The sequence below is a fragment of the Anomalospiza imberbis genome, chromosome 16 (genome assembly GCF_031753505.1).
Source record: "Anomalospiza imberbis isolate Cuckoo-Finch-1a 21T00152 chromosome 16, ASM3175350v1, whole genome shotgun sequence".
NCBI lineage: Eukaryota > Metazoa > Chordata > Aves > Passeriformes > Viduidae > Anomalospiza > Anomalospiza imberbis.
This window is the reverse complement of record NC_089696.1, coordinates 12,618,772-12,643,281: the sequence shown is the minus strand read 5'-3', so window position 1 is coordinate 12,643,281 and position 24,510 is coordinate 12,618,772. Positions and strand designations below refer to the sequence as shown.

At 44.8% G+C, this 24,510-nt stretch overlaps 1 protein-coding gene across 1 annotated transcript in view; it reads left to right on the top strand.

Moving 5' to 3' along the window:
• The first annotated feature begins 7,843 nt into the window (after nucleotides 1-7,843).
• Nucleotides 7,844-24,510, top strand: part of GNA12 (G protein subunit alpha 12) — a 40,944-nt gene continuing 24,277 nt past the window's right edge. Inside the window, exons 1-2 of the mRNA XM_068207100.1 lie at nucleotides 7,844-8,518; nucleotides 20,003-20,218. Of these exons, the coding sequence (XP_068063201.1) occupies nucleotides 8,198-8,518; nucleotides 20,003-20,218 (537 nt within the window). The 5' untranslated portion in view covers nucleotides 7,844-8,197. The remainder of the gene's footprint in view (nucleotides 8,519-20,002; nucleotides 20,219-24,510) is intronic.

Below are 24,510 nucleotides of genomic sequence, written 5' to 3'. Positions count from 1 at the left end.
CGGATCCACGACCAGCGGGTATCAGTATCTACCACGCATTTAATTGACCTTTGCTGTTAAATCATTAATGGAAATCACTGAGCATGGGGCAATAAGGTGTTTTCACCACTGTTCTGCTGCTTGTGGCTTCTGCTAATTTTCTGGTGTAGTTTTGCTTGCTCTAATAGCAGAATCTGTCATCTTCTAGTTTCGCACAAATCCTGGGAGGCAAATTAGAAGAGATGTGAAGTAAATTCCTGTTGACTTTAACGAGGGTTGTGGTTTTTAAAAACTACGTTAAGAAGAAAGCGAAGGTTCTTTTATTTCTTTATGCAACCTTGCCTTTTTTATACGCTTTGTGCTTGGAGAGACTCTGACATGAGACAGGCTATGGGAAATGTCTGCTTTCATATAACAACTCTGAGCAGCAGCATTTGGCTGCTGGACTGCAGCTTCTAGAGAGCTGTCGGCATCACCTGTTGTGTCAGTCCCCTGTGGCTGCAGATCCCCAGGCAGGATTCTCAGTCAGCCTCCCAGGTGGCTTCCAACATGTTTTCAGTGTATTTTACTTCCTTCATTTGTCCATTTTTTTATTCCTTTTCAAACTGAAATATATTTTTTCCATTCCTAATTAACTCCCTGCCACCCTACTTGTGGTAAAACCTGATTTATTTCTCCTTCTCTGCACTAAGAGGACAGGATACTTAATCTCCTCTGGGTGGACGCTGAAACACTGTCTGAATAAAATGCTGATCACTCATCTGGTTAGCTCCTGCCAGATCTTCTCTGCATTCCTGCCACCTGGGCTTTGCATCATTTGCTATCATTTCTTTAAGTGACAGAGCCTATTCCTTCTCCATTTTTGGGAGAGCAATAATTCCTAAATTAGCTGGTTGTCACATTTAGGTGTGGTGTGAGTGTTTATCTTTCATATTAATTGTAAAACCATGAATATTCACAGGCTAAAAAGGATTGTTTGAATAAGCGCTTAGAAAGGGTATTAAACCAATGTCTACAATTTACTGCATTTGATGTTTTTTGGGACATTTTTTTGTGGCTAGGGAGTAGATTTTATACCAATGTCCACTTGGTAGCTGCAGAGGAATAAAGAAGGCTTGGGATCCTTCGTTCAGGGAGCAGTGAATAAATATGTTGTAGAAACAAACAAATATTAGCATTTTGAAAGTCTCTGTGTTTGACACACATCTGCAAAGTAAAATATGAATTTCAGATAGATATGCATGCATCCATGTCTGCAGGGGCAAACTCTCTCAGATGGCAAACACTCACTCTAAGTGCCAGCATTTTTTGCACATCTTGGAAATATTTGTGCAGAAATGGAAAGAGCAAAGACTGCCCATCTGCAGTGTGAGTGAGGAATGCTGTGGGCAGTGTGCACATGTGCTCAGTGAAGGGACCCAAGTGAGGGAGGTGAAGAATCAAGGCTTCCCTTCTTCCTGCTGAAGCCTTGAGAGGCCCATTCAGTGACATGTCTAATGACACCTTTCAGATGCACCATCCATCCCTTCTGCCTCACCTCTGAAACCAGCCCAGGCTGAGGAACCTCCCCATGGGGGCAGCCCAGGGGCTCGGAGCCTGGCCAGCCACCCCGTTAGTGATCTCAGGCAAATACTGGGAACTCTGTTCCATTTATTCATCCTAAAGTGGAGGTGTTAGGACATATGAGGCTGGTAAGTGGGTGACAGGCATCTGCAAGTGTCACCTCAGCAATTCAGGTTCACAGAGAGCCTTAGAGTAGGATTGTAAAAATTGCATCATTTGTAACCTTTCCAGCACCAGTTTTTTTAAACACAAACTGTAACCAACAGCTTTCCTTCGGACATGAAGAGAATAACTAAAGACAACATCTGTTTTCCCTTTAGGTGTGGAACTGCAATAGCAAGCCATGCATAAATTTTATTAAGGCTTGCTAATTTCTGACAAGTTTGAGGAGATACATGCTACCAGTGCAGATATTTGGCTCTGCATCACCAGATGAAAAGTCATTTTAAAAACAATGCAGAAAAAAATGGACATAGCTTGGCAGCAAATGTGTGAGGTTCTGCTCCCAGAGCTTTGGTTTTGTTTGTGCAATTTATAGATTTGTGCCCTTTTTTCCCCCCTTAATGTCACTCATCTTCTTTTCTAATGACTTTTTATGACATAGGTGACTAAACAAAATGCACCTAAGCTGACAAAGCTACTTATTGCTGGAGCCTTTTGTACTCAAAATCAGAGATCCAAAAGCTTTCAGGACTTAGTATGATTTTAACTTTTTTCTGCAATGCCAAGGTTTTCTGTACCCCAAGAACACTCGAGCCAGCACGAGCCTGTTCTGTCCCTTTTGCTGCAGGAATGTGCCCCCAGATTTCACACTCACAACTTGAGAAAGCTCCACTCAGGTCCCACAGCCCCAGGTTCTGTGCCCTCTGAGGAAACACCTCAGAGCAGAACCTCAATTTCTGATCTTTCTTCACTCTCAGAACCAAGGGGGGTGATTACCTGGAAGGTAATCACAGTAACTTCACAGAATCCCACAATGGTTTGGGTTGGAAGGGACCTTAAAGACCATTGGGTTCCAACCCCCTGCCACAGGCAGGGACACCTTCCCCTATCCCAGGTTGCTCCAAGCCCTGCCCAACCTGGCCTGGAACACTTCCAGGGATGGGACAGCCACAGCTTCTCTGGGAAAGCTGTGCCAAGGCCTCACAGGAAAGGAGTTTTTCCTAATATCCAATCTCCACTAAGAACTGCAGGATGCTTGGCAGGACATGCCTGGAATTACACAGATCATGCCTCATTGCATGAAATAAGTCGGAAAGTCACAGGCTGGGTTCAAAATATGTTTGTCTTCTCTCAATAATTAATTGTTTGTGGATTAATATGAGGTTTTGTGTTTTGAAAGTAAACTAATCCACTCACTGGCTGGTGTTTAATGAAGGAGAACAGGCTGCTGTCAAGCAGTCTGAAAATAGTGAAAATTAACTCCATGAAGTGTCACGACTCACATACTTTATGTATATGAGTAATGTGTCTTCTGTGGGACAGAAGATGAAAATACCACATGGAAAAGAAAAAATAGTGGCTGCCAATTCAATAAGAGAAGCAGGAGTAATTGCTTTGACATAATTTGGAGTTTTGACTGCTTGGTGGCAGCTGGGCTGGGCCACTGCAAGAGAATCCACTGCAAGAGAACTCACAAACAGTATGAACCAAAGGTTCTGCAGCCTCTGTATTCACAGAGCTATCAAAGGGGAAAGAAAATATAATTTAAAATCAGAATACCCTGAAATCATAGAGTTCCTCCCCAGATTGGAAGGGATCTCAAGGATCATCCAGTCAAGCCTTTCTTGGCAAAAAAAACACTGGTCTAGACAAGATGTCCCAGCACCCTTTTAAGATTCACCCAGCTGATACTGGGGAATTGGGGAATCCACCACTTCTCTGGGGAGATTATTCCAATGACAGATTGTTCTTCTTTTGAAAAATTTTCCTCTTGTGTCCAGTCAGAATCTCCCCAGGAATAACTTGTACCCATTCCTCCTGTCCTTTCCATGTGACTCCTGGTAAAGAGGAAGACTCTATCTTCTTTGTAGCCACCCTTTAAATACTGGAACATGGTGATAGATAAGATGTCCTTTCAACCTTTTCTCTAGGCTGAACAAACCCCATTCTCTCAGCCCTTCCAGTGGCATTAAAAGGGACAAGGCAAATACTGAGATACAAATTCACTAATAAAAGGATTTTTCTTGAGAGATGCCAAACTACTTCAGTTTTCTTTGGCTGCACAAGTGTTAAGACTGCCAGCACTTCTAAAAATTGGGATCTCTCAGAAAAAGAATAGAATAGGAATCATAAAATCTTGCAGATAACAACCAGCCAAGGGTTCAATACCTACAGCAAAAAACTAATACTTTAGTACCAGAAGGTTCCCATATACTTAATGATGTTGCTAGAAAATGGTTGATCTGTTTGAACTGCTCTTGTTCATTCCTGTGCAGGAGAATGTTATTCCCTTTGCTTCTCTGCACTTTTTCATTCTGCCATGGGGACTGTGCAGAGAGAAGGCCATTGAAAAAGCCATATAAAACCTTGAGAATGCAATAAGCAGAACATGGCACTTTTAACACGACAAAACTACCGGCTTAGGTAAGGCTTGAAGTGCACATAAACTCCAGCACCTCCTCAGGCAAAGAGAGTCACAGTCTCAACAGAGAGCCAGCAAAAGGAGTTTAGATCATAAATGCTCTTCAGAACTACAGGCTTTGCTGCCTGAATGCACAATGAGCAATTCAAGGGCCCAGACATCTTCAAATCACCCAGGCTTAGCCAGGAGTACACCTACCCTGTGGGAGCAACAGTTCAATATTCTGACCCAGTTTGCTCACCCAGCACGGGGTGGGTGATTTATCACTTTGGGTGATTCCATCACTGCACACCTTTCCTTGCCATCCTGTTAAGATCTTCAGTTTTGTGCCTAAGCTCTGGAGTTTTGATTGCATTTGCAGTAGCTCTGGCATTGCTGCAAGGTGCTACTACTGCAGCAGGAGCAAATCCTCCTTGTGGCTTATTTGCTTCTCAGTTTCACGAAGCAAAATGCTCTTTGTGGCAGTGCTGGTGTCTGGTGGCAGTCAGAGGAGCAGCAGCCATGTCCCCGGTGTGGCAAACACCAGCGTTTTTAATGCAGGGTCCATCAGCTGCACCCTCAGCTTGAGTGGCAGCAGCTCCTTCCCCCTGGGCTGTCACTCCCATCTGCAGCCAGGTCTTCATGCACAAGCAGCCCACTGCCTCCTGCAGCTGCCAGATGCCTTTCCAGTTTTCATCTGCAGATGTTCTCAGGGCCAGAGCCCCAAAAGTTTATTCCCCAGCCTTTTCCCCAAGAGCCCTCCATCTTTCTGCTCATAATTCAGTTGCTTTGTAGCCAAGGGGGGGAATGGAAATAATGCTTCCCTCATCAGCCCTTTCTTTCTATCCTGCAGTTCTTTGCTCTCTTCCATCTTTTAGTCTTTTCCCTCTCTCTATGGGAGATTAAAGAAGAAGGAATAGAAGCAGCTGCACAATCAGCAGAAAGACAAATAGGAGTTATAGGAAGAAACAGAGATGGGAAAGAGGAAAACAGAGTAGAAATAGAAAAAAAAAGTTTAAAAAGTAAAAAGAAAAAGGAAAACTGAGAAGGTAAAAGAATAGAAAAATGATGTTAGTTGATATTGCTTTATTTTATTCTGTATCAATATACGTTGTTTTCATTTCAGTCTATGCCCAAAGAAGGGAGATGAACCGGAAATCCTGAAGCATGGAGCTGGACAGGTAATAAGGAAAAGGGGAAAGGGAATTCTCTGAGGCTGAGAACAAACCCGGGGAAAGGGAATTCTCTGAGGCTGAGAACAAACCCGTCTCTCATCAGGAACACTTTCACCTCCTGCTTAGGCTCACGACAAAGCCTCTGCAGGGCTGTCAGTAGGGATTGTCACTGTGGCTGTGAGCCCTGCCCGGCGCCGGGCACAGCACCAGCCCCGGCTGCTGCAGGAGCAGACAGAATTCTGCTTTGTGCTGCTCCGGGAGCAGCTTCCCAGGGATTCCATGGGGACCACGGGGCTGAGGGGGATGGAGGCAGGGAGGCAGGGCTGGGCCTTTTCCTTTTGGCAATTAGATGGGAGCTGTTGAAAGCTGCTTTCATGGATGAACGCATGGAGAACTAAGGACGTCTGGCAACTGATTTATTTGATTAGTTTATTGTATACCACAATTTCCCTCTCCCAGATGAAGGAGGTCTGTCACTGGAGCGGGACTTCACAGTTACTGAGCTCTCTGCCAAAACCCCTCAGCACCTCAGAAGTCTGCAGAGGACCTCGAGTAGGGCACAGACAAAGCCAGAGGGGCAGGAGAATCCGGGCTCGTCAGAAAACGCCGATCTGGGCACTGCACAGTTCCTGGTTTCCAGGCAGTTTAACATCTGTGCATGCCAGCGGGAGCCCTGAGTGCTCAGCTGTTGCGAAAATCAGAGAACGGGGGGTCGGGGTTGGGTTGTTAGTCTCCATCCCACCGCTGTGGCTGCGTTCAGGTGGGGCGATCATGACATCCAGTGGGAAACTCCTGAACTACAGCAGCTTCTCCAGGGGGGAACGAGCCGCTCCTGAGGCTCAAGCTACAGCCGAAGGGTAAGAGCGTGGAAGGGAAGCTGTTCAGGAAAGCTTCTGTACTGAATGGCTCAGCACTAAGAGTTTTGTGCTGGTCTCCTGAAATCTCCAATATCTAAATGTGGTTTGAAATGTCTCTTCTTGCCATGGACAAGAACACTCGCTCTTTGGGGAAGAGCTGACATTGCAGTGGGATTAATCCTCACACGGGATTTTCACATCCATGAAAGGTTTTCTGTAATTTTTTTTCGTTTTAAATCTGTGACTCCCCGACCTTCTAAGATGTCTTGATGCCTATGAGGAGGCATCAAGGAGGAACTTTTGACAGGGTGGTGACAGGACAAGGGGAAATGGCCTTAAACTGAAGAGAGGTGGATTTAAATAGGATATTAGGAAGAAATTGTTCCCTGTGGTGGTGGTGAGGCCCTGGCACAGATTGCCCAGAGAAGCTGTGGCTCTTCCAGCCCTGGAAGTGTCCAAGGTCAGATTAGACGAGGCTTGGAGCAAACTGGGATAGTGGAAGGTGTCCCTGCCCATGGCAGGGAGTGGAACAAGATGAGCTTTAAGGTCCTTTCCAACCCAAACCAGCCTGGGACTCTTAGCATGCTTAATATTCTATGAAATCCCAGTCATTCTAGTAGTTTCCCTCAGTTCTCTATACTTGTGTCCCATGTTTGGAACGGGTCTGGGGAGGATAAACAATCTGAAACTTAAACTGGAATAGATGCTTATGCCGTAAATACTTGGAAGCACAGACAAAAGTAATGCAGAAAGGACAAATAATCTCATAGAACTGAGGACATGTGCCTGTCTTTTATGATTTCATTCTGCAGCCAGAAGGTCTGGGATCCCAGCCACTGCTCGCTGATCACACACCAGCTGCTTCCCAAAATGGTTTTTTCCCTCCAGTACCTAATCACGAGACCGAGGGGGATTTTCTTTCAAATGTGTACTTTGATACTTTCATCCCCACCTCGCCATCAGCCCGGCACTGGATTGCTGCAGCATGTTGTAAGGAATTACACCCGATGTCAGCAGGAATTACCCTGCCAGGGGTATTTCAGGGATGTCAGCCAGGCCTCACCCTGGCTGCTGGATTTGGGTGTCAGGGAGGGGCTGGATCCTCCCGGGATCAGCTCCTGGGGGCAGCCGGGTCCGTGGAGACAAATCCCTGCGCGGTTTAATCTGGCTGAGTAAGGATCTACAGATGCTGCAGTGCTAAGGACCTGTGTTTCCTGATGACGTCAGCAATGGCACGTTTCTTTGCGTCACCGCACGTTCTCAGGTGAGAACAGACCCCACTGGGTTCTGACCCGCACGTTACAAACACCGCCCCGGTACCGCCGGCTCGGGACCCCAAGGGCCCGCCCACGCTCCGCCGCAGGGGCTCCACCTGACGTCATCCCGGGCGCAGCGTGACGTCACGCCATGTCTCGTGTTGTTGGCGTGACGTCACGCCAGGGGCGGTGCGCCTGCCTTCTCCCTCAGCCTCTCAAGCACCGCCCCCGGCAGCGAAGCCACGCCCCCTCGCCGATGATTGGTGCTCGCGCCCCTGCCCCCGCCCCCTCCCGGCACTGCCCGCCCTGCCTTGCCCTGAGCCGCGTCGCCCGCTTGGTCCCGCCCCTCATGCCGGTTCCTCCAATTGGAGAAGGGACGCGTTGAGCGACAGCGCTGCCGCCCAATGAGCGAGGCGCGGGCTCCTCCCCGCGCGGGCGGTGGCGCTCAGGGCAAGGGGCCGGGGCCGCGTGTCCCCCGCCCCACGGCGGCACCGCCGCGACCCCGCGCCCAGGGCTCCGGGCGCCTCCCGCCGCCCCCGGCCCCGCGCAGCCCCCGCGGAGCGGCCGCGCCCCCTCCCCGGGCAGGGCCTGCGGGCCGCGCCCCGCCGCCCGTACCCCTCCCCCGGCCGGCCGCTCCCTCCCTTCGCCGAGCCGGAGCGAGGAATGGGCGGTCCCGGCCCGTAGCCCCCGGCTGCGGCTGCTCCTCCTCCCGGTCGCAGCGTCTCGGCGGCCTCCGCCCGATGCTGGCGGAGCTCGGGGTCTCGGCGGCGGCGTTGTGAGCGCTCCGGCCGGGCCGCCGCCGCCATGTCCGGCGTGGTGCGCACCCTGAGCCGCTGCCTGCTGCCGGCCGAGGCCGCGGGCCGCGCCGGGGAGCAGCCGCGGAGGGACGGCAAGGAGCGGAGCCGCGATGCCGAGCGGGAGGCGCGGCGGCGCAGCCGGGAGATCGACGCGATGCTGGCCCGGGAGCGGCGCGCCGTGCGCCGCCTCGTCAAGATCCTGCTGCTGGGCGCCGGCGAGAGCGGCAAGTCCACCTTCCTCAAGCAGATGCGGATCATCCACGGCCGCGAGTTCGACCAGAAGGCGCTGCTGGAGTTCCGGGCCACCATCTACGAGAACATCCTCAAGGTGAGGGGCGGCGGACGGGGGTTGGGGGCCGGCGCCGGCACATCCCGCAGCGCCGGGAGCTTGGGCCGTACCCGGAGTCGCCGTCGGAAAAGGATGGGAGAGCTCGGCCGGGGCGGCGGCTGCTTGCCCCGCTTGCCCCGCTTGCCCCGCTTGCCCCGCCGCCGCTCTCGGTGCTCCCGGCTCCCGGGAAGGGGTCTCGGTGCAGGTGTTCGGGAGGGCGGGGACCTTTGTGCTGCGGGGGGCCTGGGAATGTGGGTTCCGGCGTTACCCGGCTGAAGGCTTCCGTGGAAAAGGCTCCGAGGAAATTTCCCTGCAAAGGGGATTGAGAAAAGCTTTGTGGAAACGGAGAGGAAAGAGGATATAGGTGTGGCCTGCCTTCTGGAAAAAACATCATGAGAGCATCCTCGAAGTCGGAATTGGAGAAACTTCAAGGTTTGAAGAAATGAGGAGGAATTTCTCTGCTTTTGCAAAGTATCCCCAGTCTGTGCACCTCGAGATGGGACAAGAAAGGGGTCCTCGTACAGATGTTATGGCTGCAGGGGGGTGTTACTTGGTGCATCTTCAGAAATGGGGGAGTGTAGGCCCTCAGAGTTGGGCAGAGTGGGGTGTTATCAAACCTGGAGCTAAAATAGAAATAACTCTGGTTTGGTGCCTTTGCAGGAAAGTTTTAGTTCAGTGTGTGTGCAAGTTTTATAGTGCTGGCAGCGTATTTCTCTATTGACTGGAGACTATAAAAGCTGCTGGTCTACAGACCAATATTTCCCAAACTAAGGGAAAACCAGCCTTGACAAATACTGTTCCTTTCAGGGATACAAGCCTTGATGCCCTGTGCAGGTAGAAGTGATCACATTTTAGAAAATACCTGAAGACACATAAAAAGCTCACTCAGGAGTGTTTCTCTCTTCATCTTCATAATCTTTCCCTAAAAGAAATGCTGCTTTCCTGCCTATATTTTTCTGTAGGACCGTCACCATTCTTTTGTGGGCATGGATTTGTGAGGCTTTGTGAGATTTCATAGAAAGTTAAAGGAAAGGGAACTGTGCAAGTTAAAGATAACGAGTTACTTTTGAGTTTCCAGATTCGTGTTTAAATAGAAGCTTTATGTGCACTTAATAAGTGCATGCATACAATGACTTGTTTTTAAGAATGCTGCTATTCCATACAGGCCTTTCACTTCTGTTAATGAACAGGAAAATTGTTGTCTAATTTTCTTTTCCCTTTTTTTGTCCATTTTCAGGCTGGAGCCCATTAACTGCAAGAAAGTTGAAATTCAGAAGCTTCTCTCTGATTGTAGTTATGTGAGCAAAGAGAGTGTTATGATTTTTTTTTTTATCTATATGCCTAGAAATAAGGAGTCTTATTTTAGCTCTTAATGCTTATTGTGGTCCTGTCAGTGATTTTTTTTTTTGCTGTTACTAATTTCAAGTAGTAGGAGAAGCTTTTAGGGAAGCAGTTTGTGAGAATGGAAAAATCTGAGACTCCTTCCTCTTTAAGTTGTCTAAGCAGTAGCAGTTATGGTAAAATGATGTAATATTTTATGTATGCAGAAGGTGTAGAGCTTTCAGCAGTAGAACTTGGTGTGCTTTGGAAAGGAAAGTGTCTCCTCCTTGTAGTAGGGGAAGAAGAGTCACACACTTGAAACACTTGTTTGCTGGATGGCTCTGAGTAGATTTGCATTATTCAAAGTAGAATCCTGGTCCTCGAGATAGCAGCCAGGTGTTCTGATAGTTAACAGCACTTCTTGGACTATGTCAGTTGAACCTTTAAAATTCTTCTGATCCTGAAAATAAAATTTGGAAGTGGCTTTAAAGTGGGTTAATATGGTTCAGCAGATTGATTGCCCTTTTGGCCTTGCAGGTGGTGATTTCGGAGTGTTAAGGTTAGGTTAAGGGTTCTCCTTTGGGTTCGTGTCAGACTCTTCCTTCCCTTGCTTCTCCAGATAACACAGGTGGCTCTTGCATACCAGAATACAATTTAGACTTCCCCCATAAGTTTTTGGGGAATGGCTTGGGAATAGTCACTATGGAAAAAGCAGGCAGAAGGAGGAAGAGCAAAGAAAGAAAACTAGAAGAGTTTTCTGGTGGGAAGGCACTAGATGTTTTGTTTGCATTTTTGCTCATTAGAGAGAAACCTGATAATACCTTGATATTCTGCCATAATCATCAGGAAGAAATCAAATACCAGGACAGAATAATGGCTTTCAAAACAGGGTGATTGTCAGTGCTTTTATTTTAGGGTAATACTCTCTTGCATTAAACTTTGTTCTGTGGATAAACATCCAGTGTTTAAAGTAAACTTATTTAGCTTCTTTGACAATGTAAATTGTCAAGTGCGCGTGATTGCTGCTCTTTCTGTAACAGAGTGTTTAGACTACAGGTTCTTTTCACTTTTTCAGGAAGTTCAATGATCACTGGCTAAGACCTAATGAAGCCAAGATCACCATGTGTTTAACTGGCAATAAAAGATCTCGGATGAATTTTTAGTACTATATGTGGACAATGTGAAGTGGAAATGATCCTATCAAATAGCATTTAAATCTGTGTGACATTGTCAAGTACAGCTGCAGCAACCTTAGCCCATTTTTCCACACAGTCCTCAGCATGGTCAGACAATGGTCCTCCTAAGCTTCTGCAGCACTGAGATCTGAGTTAGAAATGCAGTGTAAATCTCTGGGATTAAATGGTCAATTTTCATTTTCCAGCCATGACTAAACTCCTCTCTGAAGGAGGAGCATTCCTACTCTTGTAACAGTGCTGGATATTTCTGAAATACTTATTGCAGTAGTGTTTAAGCAACTGTACAGCTTATGGAGAATGAAGAAACTGCTTCAGAGAACACAATGTGAAACCTCTCTGAAAATAACAGTGCTAAGCATTACTGACATTAGTGTCAGCTTCCACTTTATTTTGAGTTTTCACCTTCTTGCCTTTCTGATATCTTCTTAATGCTGAATTCTTTGCTTACCCTGTTCTCTCTGGTTCTCATCTCCCATTTTGGGGAAACCCTAGTCAGAAACAAAATGCTGTAGCAAAATAAACCTATGATACAGAATTTACTTTTCCATTTAGTCCAGGTGATGGTTCAGGGCCTTGCTAGCTTTTTCTGGCATTTGTGGGATGGTATTCAAATACAGGAGTTTTGCTTTGGTTTAAGGTAAATAGTCATCGGTTAACTCGGGTTTTGCTTGTTAATCGAGGCTAAGTTTCAAAGTAACTTTTTGGAACTTTTGGATGATTGAAGTGAAAAGCAGTAGTGTTAATGCTCTGGTATGAGTACACAGGCTTCAGGACTTCAGCACACCCACCTGGAAAAGGAAAGTGCACAGGACAGGGCTGGCTGGCTGCTGAGGCCTGAATTTTAAGGTGACTCCTGGCTATGCAGAGAAGCTTGGTTGTGTACCTTCAGTTTCGAATCTAAGCAGTGTGTGGTGGTGTTACAGAGTATTTTGATGCTTTTCAACTGTAGCTACAGGAATTTTCTGATACCTTCCATCCAAAACAGATGGGTTGGCCTTGCTACTCTATTTGCTTTCTTTGATAAAAGTTAAAGAGCTCAGGTCACAACTCTGATGTTCCTTGTCTAAATGTTTTTTTGTTTCAAGTATGTGAATATCACGCTGCTTAAAAAAACCCGGTTTAGTTGCATAAGAAAATAATTATAGCAATCTACAAGCACCAGAGTGGTACTTGCTCCAGCTTGTTGAGAAGATTTCGATCTGAAGAGACAAAAAGTTCAGCTTTTAGAAGCCTGAAGTACAATCTGTTGAGCTCTTTTGGTAATGTTAGTTTTCCTGTTGAGAATGGAAATACCAGCTCAAGGCTTCGGTACATCCATGAGTGTTTTCTTGTTGTTTGTGACCTGAAGTGTAATGATTGACTAAGGAATCGAAAGGCCTGGAATTGCAGAGGGAAGGACTACACAGGAAATTGTGTGTGATCTTTTGTGAGTGGAGAAAAAAACAAGGAAAGATTCTGAACATGTAAAATCTTTGAGGAACACTCCTTTGGGACTTTTGAGTGCAGCTGCAATACACGAGGGGATACCTGAGAGCATTTCTCCTTGGAATATGAGTGGCAGTTAAGCAAAATAAGTGGCTTGTGCTGATGGCAGCTTTAAGAACTTTAGACTTCTGCAATTAATACTAAACCTGGACTGTTACTGGGACTCTGTGTACCTTGAATGTACCTAAATTGTATTTATGGTGGCTGAAGTAAGGTGGTTGTACCTCCTGTCATCAACAAACAAACCAAGGAAACTCTTTTGCAACTTTCAGAGTTGCAACCAGGTACAGATACAAACTCTGGCATGTGGAAACAGATTATTCCTCAGTTTGTTTGGGAGATACACTTGCAAGTGACCAAGTTACTACTTGCAACGTAAGCATATTTCTTCCACTGGCCCACAGACTCGGGGGGAATATATCAGGTAAACCCCAGTTACACTTTAAATTGTCTTGACTCCACACTTCCCTGGGTTTGCATGCAAATGCGTTTGGAAGCCCATTAGGAGGTGATGATGGTCACACTCCATCTGTTGCTTCAGATCCAGCTTCAGCTGTTTGAGTAGTTGGTCTCAGGACAGTGTCAATCTCCTTTCTGCTGGAACAGCTTCTTTTCAGAGGCATGACAAGGAGAGTAGAGGAACTGTGGTTAATTAGAATACTTAAATTTAACATAGACGTGCTAAAGTTCTGTACTAGAACAGTCTTTCAATTCTAATTATCTTTGCTCTGAGCTTATTTTACTAAGAAAAATAATACTCTCTAGTTTATGTAGAAAAGACAAAAAACCCTGATGATTCTTGCTGATCTTGTTGTTCATTTCATCAATGGATCTCTTACTACTTCCAGCTGGTGTATTTTCTATGTCTTAAATGTAAATTCTGGTGGTCCCTTTGCATTTGGGGTGTCTCTTGGTTGGGCTGGGAGACAGCGATCTCTCTTCATCATGGTAGGTACTGGAAGAGGAGTAATGGTCAGTAGTAAATGATAAATATTCATAGTAGTTCCAAAATGGAGCTCACAATGCTCTTGTGATGTAGTCATTAGTATTGCAGAACATGACTTAGTCCCTGGAGACTGCAGGCACATACTTTGATGTCTTCCAGACAAAAGTTTAGTCACTGAAGTGACTACATTTGGGAGCTTACTCCCAACTTATTCACTTGCTTATGTAGTTTTATAATTAACTTGGAAACAGTATTGGCAAAATAATTAGCAAATTGTCCTGTAAAAAATGTTTACAGGAAAACTTCGGAGCAAGCTCTAGTTTACATTGTCTGAAAATGCCAATGCAAATGCCAACAAGGAAAAAGCTGAAAGGAATTGGAGGCTGCAGAGTTTCCAAATGAGTTTCCACCCCTTGCCTGGGATTTTTCAGCCTAGGGAAGGTCGGAAGCTGGTCCCATCCTGGCATTGAAAGCCCTGTCTGAGCACGTGCTGGGTACTGAATCCATGAGGGCAGCCTGGCAGGGATACCTTTGGAGCTGCAGGTGCTGCATCTCCTGTAGTGAAAGCATGAACTGACTGTGAACTGATATTGGTGGGATGGTCTCAGGGCAAGGAGAAAGCTGCTAATACAAGTCTGAAAGCATTAACTGGGAACTTTTTGTGAGGTCCTGAACGTCATCTCTGAGGTCATCATCTCTCTACCCTGTGCCCAGTTACAAGTAAAGTTTGCACTGAGTATTTTCCTTCTGCTGCATTTATCGTCATTTTGCTGGGTTCACTCAAAGACAAGGACTCTTTTCAGAGTTTCCAGACAAGCAGACATCACTGCTGCTCCCACTCCAGAGACTCGGTGGCTAATCCAAATGTTTTTTAATATTTGTGTTCCTGTGGACTAGGTAAATGACACTTCCCCTTTGTTGCCATTTTTTATTTGTATGCTGGCCTGGAAGGTAGGTCATCTTTGCTGTTTACCCTGCTCTCACCTGGGTGGTACTGGAATCTGTGAGTGGTGAAAGGACATGCAGAACTGGGGAGTCTTTTTGTTGTCTAACTGGGCCAACTGGTGATGCTCCCACCCCTACCCTTGTGTGTGTCTCGCCTCGCAGCAAACTAATATAGCCAGTGGGAATTACTTTTTGTATGAATAGCCAGGTTTTTGGTGATGTTTGCCCACTGGATTGTGGGCTCAGGCAAATGACAAACCTGTGAAACAGAAGGGGGTGGAACTCCACTGCCAGGAAAGATGCTCCTTTTGATGGTGCCTCGTTTTTTGGCTGTTCTGTAATGTGAAACTTTATCCTGAATGACATTGGGTTCTCTACTGCTGCTTGGCCATAATGCTCCAAGGACACTGATCAAAGAAAAACTCTGTTACTGCTTTTATGATAGTGTGCTGTAAAAATCTGATTGTCTTGCTGTTTGTAGTAGGTCACCTTCTCTGCAGTGCCCAGACAGCAATTTACAAACAGTGCATGTGATTACATTTGCTAACACTGACAACTTTATTTTTTAAATTTGTGCATGTGGACCTGTGTTCCTATGGCTGCATCACCTTGTACTGTTCCTCTGGCTCCAAAGAGTATCTGTGGGCTGAGGTGGGAGCAGTCCTGTTGGCAGTAGCTCCAATTTAGACTGGTCTCTGTGAGATGAGATCCCCAGACTTCTGCCAGTTCCTTGTCAACAAGAGTGAGGAAAAACGCGCAGTAGGAAACACGCTGGAGTCTCCCTGTGCCTGCGGTGTTGCTGCTGGTCTGCAGCCGTAGGAGAAGACAGCAGTGCCTCTTAGCTGTGACCTGGAGTCCCCAGGGAGTGCTCAGCCCTTCTCTCAGGACAGTAAGGTCCATAACTGATATGCAGATGCTGGAGATTTCAGGCATTGCTGTGAGGTTGAGTATTAATGTTAAAAGTGTAAGAAGTACCTGCTGTAGTATTTAATGTGTAACATTTACTCTCTTGTCTGTGAACTCACACCCAGTAGTAGTTCCCTAAAATTATTTTGAGAAAAAGTGCTGTAGGAGTCTCTCTTTTTTTGTATACAAACTCTGAGCAGGTTTGCAAGTTCTCTGTAGATACTGAATCATGTTTTTTGATCACTTGACTGCTGGTGTGTGTATGGAAGAACCTGGCCTTGCCTATGAGCAAGTGCGCCCCAAACTTGTGCCAATTTTATGTTTGGTGCTTAACTGAGGAGTGTTCACTTGGCCTCTGAGTTGGTCTGTCTGGTGAAAGGTGTGAGCTTTTAGGGATAATGAATCCTTCAAGTACTGGAGCATATGAATAATTTAAAAACTGAGTGTTGTGTTTTATGTAGCAGTGTAACTACAGATGTAAGATGTGCTTAAATCACATTGCTCTTTGAATACTGCAAACATCTCTGGCTTCAACTGACATTAGCTCATGATAACCTTTCTAATAATTCCCACAAATTCATTGAATCATTATTTAAAAATACAAGAGAACCTGAATTTTTTCAAAGCTAAGATGATTTCAAAAATAAAGGAGAAAAAAATGTATTTGAGCCAGTCCTAGTAATGAGCATTTGTGTAAATGCTCATAAAACCTTCCTGCTGGTGAGTAGCAGACGTGCTCCAAACAGCTGTGCTGTGTCAGGCTGGGGAGCTCAGCCTTTGTCTGGGACATGAAAAAACAACCCACAACCAAAATCTGGTACGAGCACAAGGCAATGTGATCCTTTGGTGTGCTCTTCCAGTTATTGGCAGCCTTTGGTTTCGGAAACTCCCTGAGCCAGGATTTGCATCTGGAATGTAATCGAATAGTCCTCTCTGGACGTTGCTTCCATCTATTCTTCTTCATGGCTTTTGGAGTCCATTTATGCATTTGGCCACCATCCTGTGTAAATGCATTTGGCTGGCTGGGGGTGTGTAGGTTTTGAGTTTGAACTGTTCGATAACTCATATTTGTCTAGCAAGGGGAAGGACAAAAATAATCTTTGTCTATTCCCTTTCTGCGAGTGGTTTGTAATTTCTTTAGATTTCTTGTGTGTTATGCCTTAGCTGTCTTTTCAAATCTATGGATTTCTATACTTAACATTTTTTTATGTATAAGATATGGTGCTTCATGAGGTAGATCTCATCACACTCTTGTTACACCTTTTTCTTCTTCTATCCTGATTCCATTCAGGTCTTGTGCTTGCCAGGGATTTATGCAGTGACTTGAATATATTAAAACTTATTAAGAAAGGAATGGAACAGAGAATTTCCTATTTTTTTTCCTCCCTAGATGATGCTTGCATTATGCTGCTGGTTTTCTATTTTCTAATGCCTGACACTATCCTTATCTGTGAATTTTAATTCTTTCCATCTATGCTTATTCTCAGTCCTGCTTTAACTGCAGTACAAAAGCTTTAAATCAGTTGAAGTGTTCAGAAGATTATTTCCCATCTAAACTTGTTGCTTAATTTTTTTCTGTAGTCCAAATTTGAAAACAGAATGGTAATTGATGGTGTTCAGCCTCGTGAATGAAGGAGTGAATTGACATTTTCTATAGTCACAGAAAATCAGAAAAACTGTCAGTAAAGGGGTAGGAAAAGTGTCTTGCTTGTATTTCCAATAAGAGGAAACCTTTCCTATGGTGATTTGCTCTGCAGATTAATGAGGCAGGGATTATCAAATGCTCAGTGAGGTTGCAAAATACAGTGTTACCAGTAAGTCTGAGATGTGAGAGAAGGAGTGCATAGGATCTAAATTTAGTGAGTTCTCTGTTTCTCCTCATCTTTCTGACATCTGTTTGTAGCGTTTATGGAACTGTTTTGTGGAGATGGAGAAATGTTAAGTTTAGATTCACTTTACTGGGGACTTTGCTGAGTCACACTTCTAACTGCTAAGAGTTGTGTAGAAGAAACATTGACTATTTTATAGCTCATTATGTGAAGCTTTTATTCCTGATGTGTTTTGGAGACACATGTTGAAGCAGATGTGTTCTAAAAATTTTGAGAGGTGCTGTGGGTGTGCACAGGACAGCATTCCTGCTAGTCTTTATCCTATGTTTTTGTTTTCTGCATGCAGTGTGTGTGTGTTTGTCAGTGCTGATGCTGGTGTCCTACTGCTGAATCACTTTGTCCCAGGTTGGGCTGTACATGGGACTTGGTGGCAACATCTCTGTCTCTGGAACAGTCAGAGCAATGCTGATGCCACGTGCTCCCCATGGGTGACCTTACACTGGTTAATCCACTCCCACAGGGTCTGTGGGACCTAAGTTTAGTTCCTTTTTTTTTTTTTTTTTTTCTCTTGGAGGGCCAAACCTGCGTTTCCAACAAGGAACAGCCAGCAGATAAGTGACTATTCTGGGACTGGAGCAGTCTGTACACCCTTGATTGAAACTGTTCTGTGGTTTTCTCTACACAAATAATGAAACTTTCCCTAACAACAAACAGCCTCTTGAGAACCTCCGTGTCTCCAGCAGGAGCAGGGAAAGTCAGAACAGTGTGGGGAAGTGCACTTGGACTGAGGTCCCAGTGCTCTTCTATCCAAGCAGGAGTTGTGCAGACCTGCAGCCATTCCTTTGAGATGCTGTGAGGTGGAGAAGGGTTAAACCAGCTCCAGAGCTGGAGGGGGAGATCCTGCAGGGCCCAGGCAGGAGAAAGGTCAGAGCTGCGTGGGCTGGGAGCTCTGTGCAGGGCCCAGGGCAGCGAGGGGAGGAGGTGACCCAGGGGGTTGGAAGTGGCTGGGGAGATGGTGACCCATGGGGAGATAGATGGTGATCACGGTCCCACACACAGTGCTGATTAACCATTTCATACACAGCAGTTCTCACTGAGCAGAGACAAACCTGGCATGAAACACCTAGAAATAACCGTGTCCTGCTGGTCTGAGTCACCACAATCCTCTGGAAAAATCTCCCAGGTTCTTAACTGTGCATACTGAGGAGCTGACCCTGCTTTCCAGTTGCAGCCAAGATGGAAGTGTGTGCAAGGATGGTTTGCAGAAGTGTGTGAAGCTGTGAGATGTCATGGAGGCATCTGCAATTCAGAGGCAGAGCTTTTTAAGTGTTTTTTTCATGCTTCTGTTCGCTAGTGCCCTTCAAATAACCATCGAAAGACTTCTGTTAATAAAGGGAAAAACTCTGCAACTAGGAATGAGAGTTGGCTTTTGGTCTGTATGACAGAGTTACTAAATAGTTATGTCTGGAATTTAAAGCATCAGTTGGTAAATATATTTGATTTTAGTCTTTTCATGGTATTGTGGAGATGCATTCTCTGCTTTATGAGAAGAAGTAATAATCAGTAGAGAATCATAAATATTTGCATTTTTGGGAAGCTGCTCTTCAGGAGCACTGCTGGATAGTGACAGCCACAGCACTTTGCTTAGAGTTGCTATTCTGTGACACTCCACTAAGTTGCTTCTCAATTCCCTCTCTAATTGTGGTTGCTGTTGGGAAGTTGTTGTTTTTGTTGTTGTGTGGTGCTGCTAAAGGACTGGAGAGCAGAAAGGTTCAAGTGTTAGTAAAACATACGTGCAGTTTTGATTGCTTAAAGTATGCAAAGAAAGAGATCAGTCCAGTAATGTGGAGGCTCTTGTGAGTAGCTGTGGAAACAGAACTTTTCTTTTGGAGATTTTTTATTTTATTTATTTTCGTATCTCTAGAACCAAAGATCAACGTAATGAGGAAATGAATCCAGTATAACCTAGAGATTTTACTTGTGAATTCGATGGTACTTGAGATGCTGAGTCACCATTAGCAGATCGATCCATTACTAAAATGGGGCTCACTATTGAGAAATAAATATTGGCTATTGGAAGCTGTTTACTGCAGGTGAAGTTAGAGTCAAGACTGAAGTATCAAATTTCTTTAACCTCATGTGTTTGGTTTGTTGCCATGAATATGAACTTGGGTTTCCATAAAAACTGAAAAATGTGAAAAGAACCAGCTCAGTAATCCTGAATTTATTTTGAGAACTACACTGCTTTGCTTCTAGATTTCTTTTCCAGTGTTAGAGTAGCAAAGCCTACCTGTCACACATTGCTTAGCAAATTCAAAAAGTAAGCTGATTCCCAAGGAAAACTGGATCTGCTTTCCTGAGCCTGGTAACTTGGAAGCTATGCAGTGTCTTCAGTCCTGTCATGCTCTTCTGATCTCCCTAATGCTTGAGAAAGCTGGGATGTCCTTTTTTGTGTCAGAAACCCAAATGCAAAGAAAAAGATGGAAGAATGTGGTTTCAGGCATGGTGTTACTTTTAAAACTACAGCTATGATGATCACACATTAGTTCCCAGACACTTTTCATACTCTCACTCATGTTTACTTTCATTATCTGTTGGTAGCACTGCTTGTTGCCATTAGCTGTTGCCGCTAATACTTTTTCCACCTGGGGAAATATTTTGTGGCTAAATTGCTTACAGAAGCAGGCTCTATCTTACTTCTGTTGGAGATGTTGCAATAAACAATGGTTTTGATTCTCTCCTGAGTTCAGTCTCACCAGAACAGTGTCAAAAAAATGATCTTCAAGTGCCTTCAAGTCCTTGTTCTTTTGCACTTGAATCTTTATTCACTGACTTTCTTCTGTGAATCACTCTTTAGGGCTGCAGGGTTCTGGTTGACGCACGGGACAAGCTGGGGATCCCTTGGCAGTACACGGAGAATGAGAAGCATGGGATGTTCCTGATGGCCTTTGAGAACAAAGCTGGGATGCCCATCGAGCCTGCCACCTTCCAGCTCTACGTGCCCGCCCTGGGCGCGCTCTGGAGGGACTCGGGAATCAAGGAAGCCTTCAGCCGCCGGAGCGAGTACCAGCTGGTGAGTACATCCATCTCCTCGGTGGGAGGAGAAAAGTGCTGCGGTATAAATCTCTCTTCAGCTCAAGCACAGCTTGCTACGTGCAAGATGGAGCCACCCTGTTAGCTGTTTGTAGGAGTGCTGTAAATCTGAGCACTTCAGCAGCAGAAACAAGTGGTAATTGGAGCCAAACTTGAAAAACTACATGGCAGTAAGAGGGAGTGGAAAAGTGCACATGACTGGATAAACTGGAAGAGCAAGAGGAACCAAAAAAGGCAGGAATTGGTTGAACTAAAAATATTTTAGCAGCTCAGTAGGTCTGTTCATAGTAGGTCACTGATGAAGGCACACTTAATTTGTAACTTTCCAGTCCTGCCAGCTTGCACTATATTGATACTGGCAAACTCTTCCTGCATGCAGCTCTTTTGAAGTGACTGCAACACCCATTCAGGCTTCTGCTCCCTGACTGTTTCTTTTCATCCTGACATCTGCAACTGAAACTTGGATAAGCAACTGAAAGATGACAGTGAGCATAAAAATGTGCTCTCTTCCCTGCCTTCTTGTTATTTGGTCTTCATGCTCTTGTGCCAAAATAGCTGCACTTCTGGTATGGGATATGTTTCTGACAGCTGTTCATAATCCACTCCTTTTTCTTCATATGTACAAGATGGAGAGGATTTTTTTTTCCTTCTCTTTTTCTTCCCTGTTCTGTGCAGCAAGGTGCTGATCCAGACAATCTGGTACCACAATTGCTATGTTATTGTTCTTGAATTAGAGGGGTTGAAGGACAGAAACAGGGCTTTGTATAGTCTCCTTTAGATTCTTTTACAAAGGAAGTCAATACAGCTGAAGGAGAACTAGAGAAATTGGATAGTGAAATTCTGATTGTTCCCTCATGCTGCTTCTCTGTGTGAGTTCTCTAGTGTCTGGTACTCTAGTTAAACTCATGCTGCAGCCCTTAGGTACTCATCTGTCTCCACTAATAAGATGCCTGTTTGAGTCATGTTGTTGCATATCTTTGAAATCTGTCTCTGAAGTACCATGAGACTGCCAGATAGGTAAAGAATAAATGAAATGGTGAAGCAAAGCTGTCACAGGATGATTGGATAAACCTCACTTCCTTAGGCTAAAAATGAAACAATTTCCATGTTACAGCACTGGGGGTGGGGGGAAGGATGTGCAGGGGGAGAGAGGATGGATTAATTGTTCTATTATTCCTAGCATCTGTAGACACAGGCTTTGCTGTTCTAAGCACTGTTCAAATGTGGAATAAAAAGATGGCTCATGCCACAGGGAACTTGAATTTGCCATGAAACAACTGCTAAGAGAATCCAGTAAAGTAAGCAATAGTTGCATCAGCAGCCTACTAAGATTGTTTGTTTGTTTCCCTGGAAAATGCTATGGTCAAGTGTGGATTTTGTTTGTAGAGGGGGATTCAGATGGGGATCATGTGGGAGGTTCATTCCTGTACTGGTTAGCAATAAAGTAGTATCAAAGTGGGGGAAAAAAAGTCCCATTTGTTGAATAAATAGCGTTCCAAAAGTAGTAGGCCTACCTCTGCATTCCCTGGCTTAGAGGATTAAACAGGAAATACCAAAAAAATAAAAAAGCCCCACAGAAACAAAGCAGAGAGGCATGCAAGTGATCATTTGATATGCTGTCATCTTCAACATCCTGCTGCAGTTCCACTGTGCATCCTTTTGGATGCCATTGGTGTCACCTGGGTGGTGTTACTGGGGCACCTGGAACTGATGCAGGCACCAGAGCTGTTACCCTGTCACTACTGCAGCCACGTGTGCCACAAAAACTCTGTAGCTCCATCCCAGTCCTGTGGCACTGACAACAAGAAAATCTGGGTGCTGTTACTTTGTTGTGCAGGCTGCATCATCAGGGGATCAGAAAGTCCCTCTCTTGTAACTAAGAAAATGCACTTGGCTGCATAAAAGGTTTTTAAATGCTGCTTCTGGATTAAACAAATTATTAACACCTTAATACTTTGAACAAGTTTCCATATCTTGCTTCTTAGTTCAGCAGAAGTCTGATTCCCTCAGTATGGGGGAATAAGCAACTGTACAATTCCTTTAAAAAATTTAGAACTAAATAATATTTTAAAGAAAGAGGTGGTTTAAGGAGATGCCTAATTTGTAATTGCATGTGATATGTGTAAACCCATACCTTCATTTATTTTAAACCCTTGCTGGATTTAGACTTGTGTAAATAAATAGAAGCCAGATATAGTGGACTCTGAGAAAATAAATCTTTTCTGAACCGATTTTAACTCGGGCTAAAGAAAACCTCTGCATCAGCACTCTCTTTCTTCCCTAGTATAAGCGAGCTATTAAATGGAATATGCTTGGTTTAAACTGAATTTATTATCTTTAAAATAGTTCTTAAATCATCACCAAAATTTTGCAGCTTTACATTACTGTGATCTTTCTGAATGTGCCTTGACACTGTTTGAAAAAACAACCCCACTCAGCTCTGGCATTTTCTTCACCCTCATCTTGCAGTCAACTGAACACCAGCTTTTTTTTTTAATCATTGTTGTTATTTTGGCTTCAGAGCTGTAGGATTATTGGTCTGCTGGTGTATGCTCTGTTTCTGCAGGAAGCTGTGGGACTGTTAAAAACTAAAACATGTTGGTTGGTTGACTAGAGCTGAAAATTGCAGTGTGCAGGTGCCTTCCTATGGTCTGCAATGCCCAGCTCTGTGACTGACTCAGCAGTAACAAACTTGTTGAAAGAAAACAGCTCTGACCATAACCCTGTGCAATCTAAAAGCTGCTTCTCCGGCACTGCAGAAGCTGCCTCTGGGCATTTGAATGTTTTCTGCTTCATACTCAGTGCCTCCAAGTGCTGGTTGTAAATCCCTGTCTGGGTCTTTGAGCGTTTCAGAAGTGAGTGGGTGGATTCTACAATAGCAGGCTGCTTTTTTTTTGCCTTTTTTTTTTTTTTTTTTTTAACTTTTGTCTTCCCAGCCTGTCTTAAAGCAGACAAACCAATTTTGCTTTCTTTTTACAAACATCAGCCTCTCTCTCTCTTCCCCTACCCCAGCCAGTCCCCACCAACCCAAGTTCCTCTGTTCCTTGTATGGGAGCCAAGTAGTTTGGGGGACAAAAGCTCCATTGTATGTTTGCTTCCATTGTCACGTCTGTCCTCGTTTTTTAACTACTGGAATAGGAATTCCTTTGTAATCAGAATGGGATTCTTCTCCCCTGCCCTCATTATCCCCACCCCATTTTCTGTCTGTGTGTTAGAAAGGAATACATTGGTCACCAGTCTCCAGATGTCCTGGGGTATTTGTTCCTTGGAGGGTGCCCGTGGTAGTTTGGCCAAGGGCTGCAAATCCAAATTCCCCAGTGTCAGCAGGGGGAGACAAATCCCACTGGGAATGTTCCTGGAGAGCAGGCAGTGGGATTTCCTGCAGGGTTTGGCTGCAGGGGTGGGAGCTGCTGCAGTTTGAGCCTAATGAGAGGTGCTTGGGTGTATTTGGGAGTTTGGGTGCATGTATCTGCAGGCTCTTTTTCTCCCATTAGTGACATTTCTTTTTATGCTATAAACCATGGAGACCAAGGCCAAGATAGGAATTGCTTTGGTCATGTGGTTTCTCTTTTGTTTTGTGGTTTGGGGTTTTTTTGGTTTTTTCCATCTTCAGGTCTTTACTGTGAGAATGTGAGAAGCCATTCACTTCTCTTTAATGAGTCCAGAACAAAAAGTCTGACACAAGGTTAGATACTCTTTTGACTTCTTGTAGCTTGGCATGCTTGATGTCATTGTGGGTAAAGATGGGGCAAATAGGGCTTGTCAGGGAATAAAAATTATTATTTTGTCACGGGCAGAACAGATGGATAGTGATGAGCAGATCTGCCAAGACCATCATGTGTCTTTATCAGTTCTTAGAGCAAAATTGACATTGTTGTTATAGAAAATATGTTCATGATCCATCACCAGAATATCAATTGAATTGTTGTTACTGATGTATTAATATTATTACTGATGTTCCCTGCACTGTTAAAAGACTTTCTGGTGTTTTAATAGCTCTTTTTTAAAGAAAAAATAAATGTCAGCATTAATGGGAAGTTGTGGTTCCTGAGAGGGAAGTAAGGCTCTTGCAAATATAGACAAAAACCTTAGTACTGTGTCCATAGCTATTTTTAGATGTGTGCACAGGGAATTGTATGGAACGCTTCCATTAATACTTCAAATACTGAGAGCCTCTGAAGCCTTGGTTGTAGGAAGACTCTGGAAAATGTTTTAAAGACCCTTTCTTTGATTTTCATTCACCATTCTCTGGGTGAGAGGTGAGGGGGAATT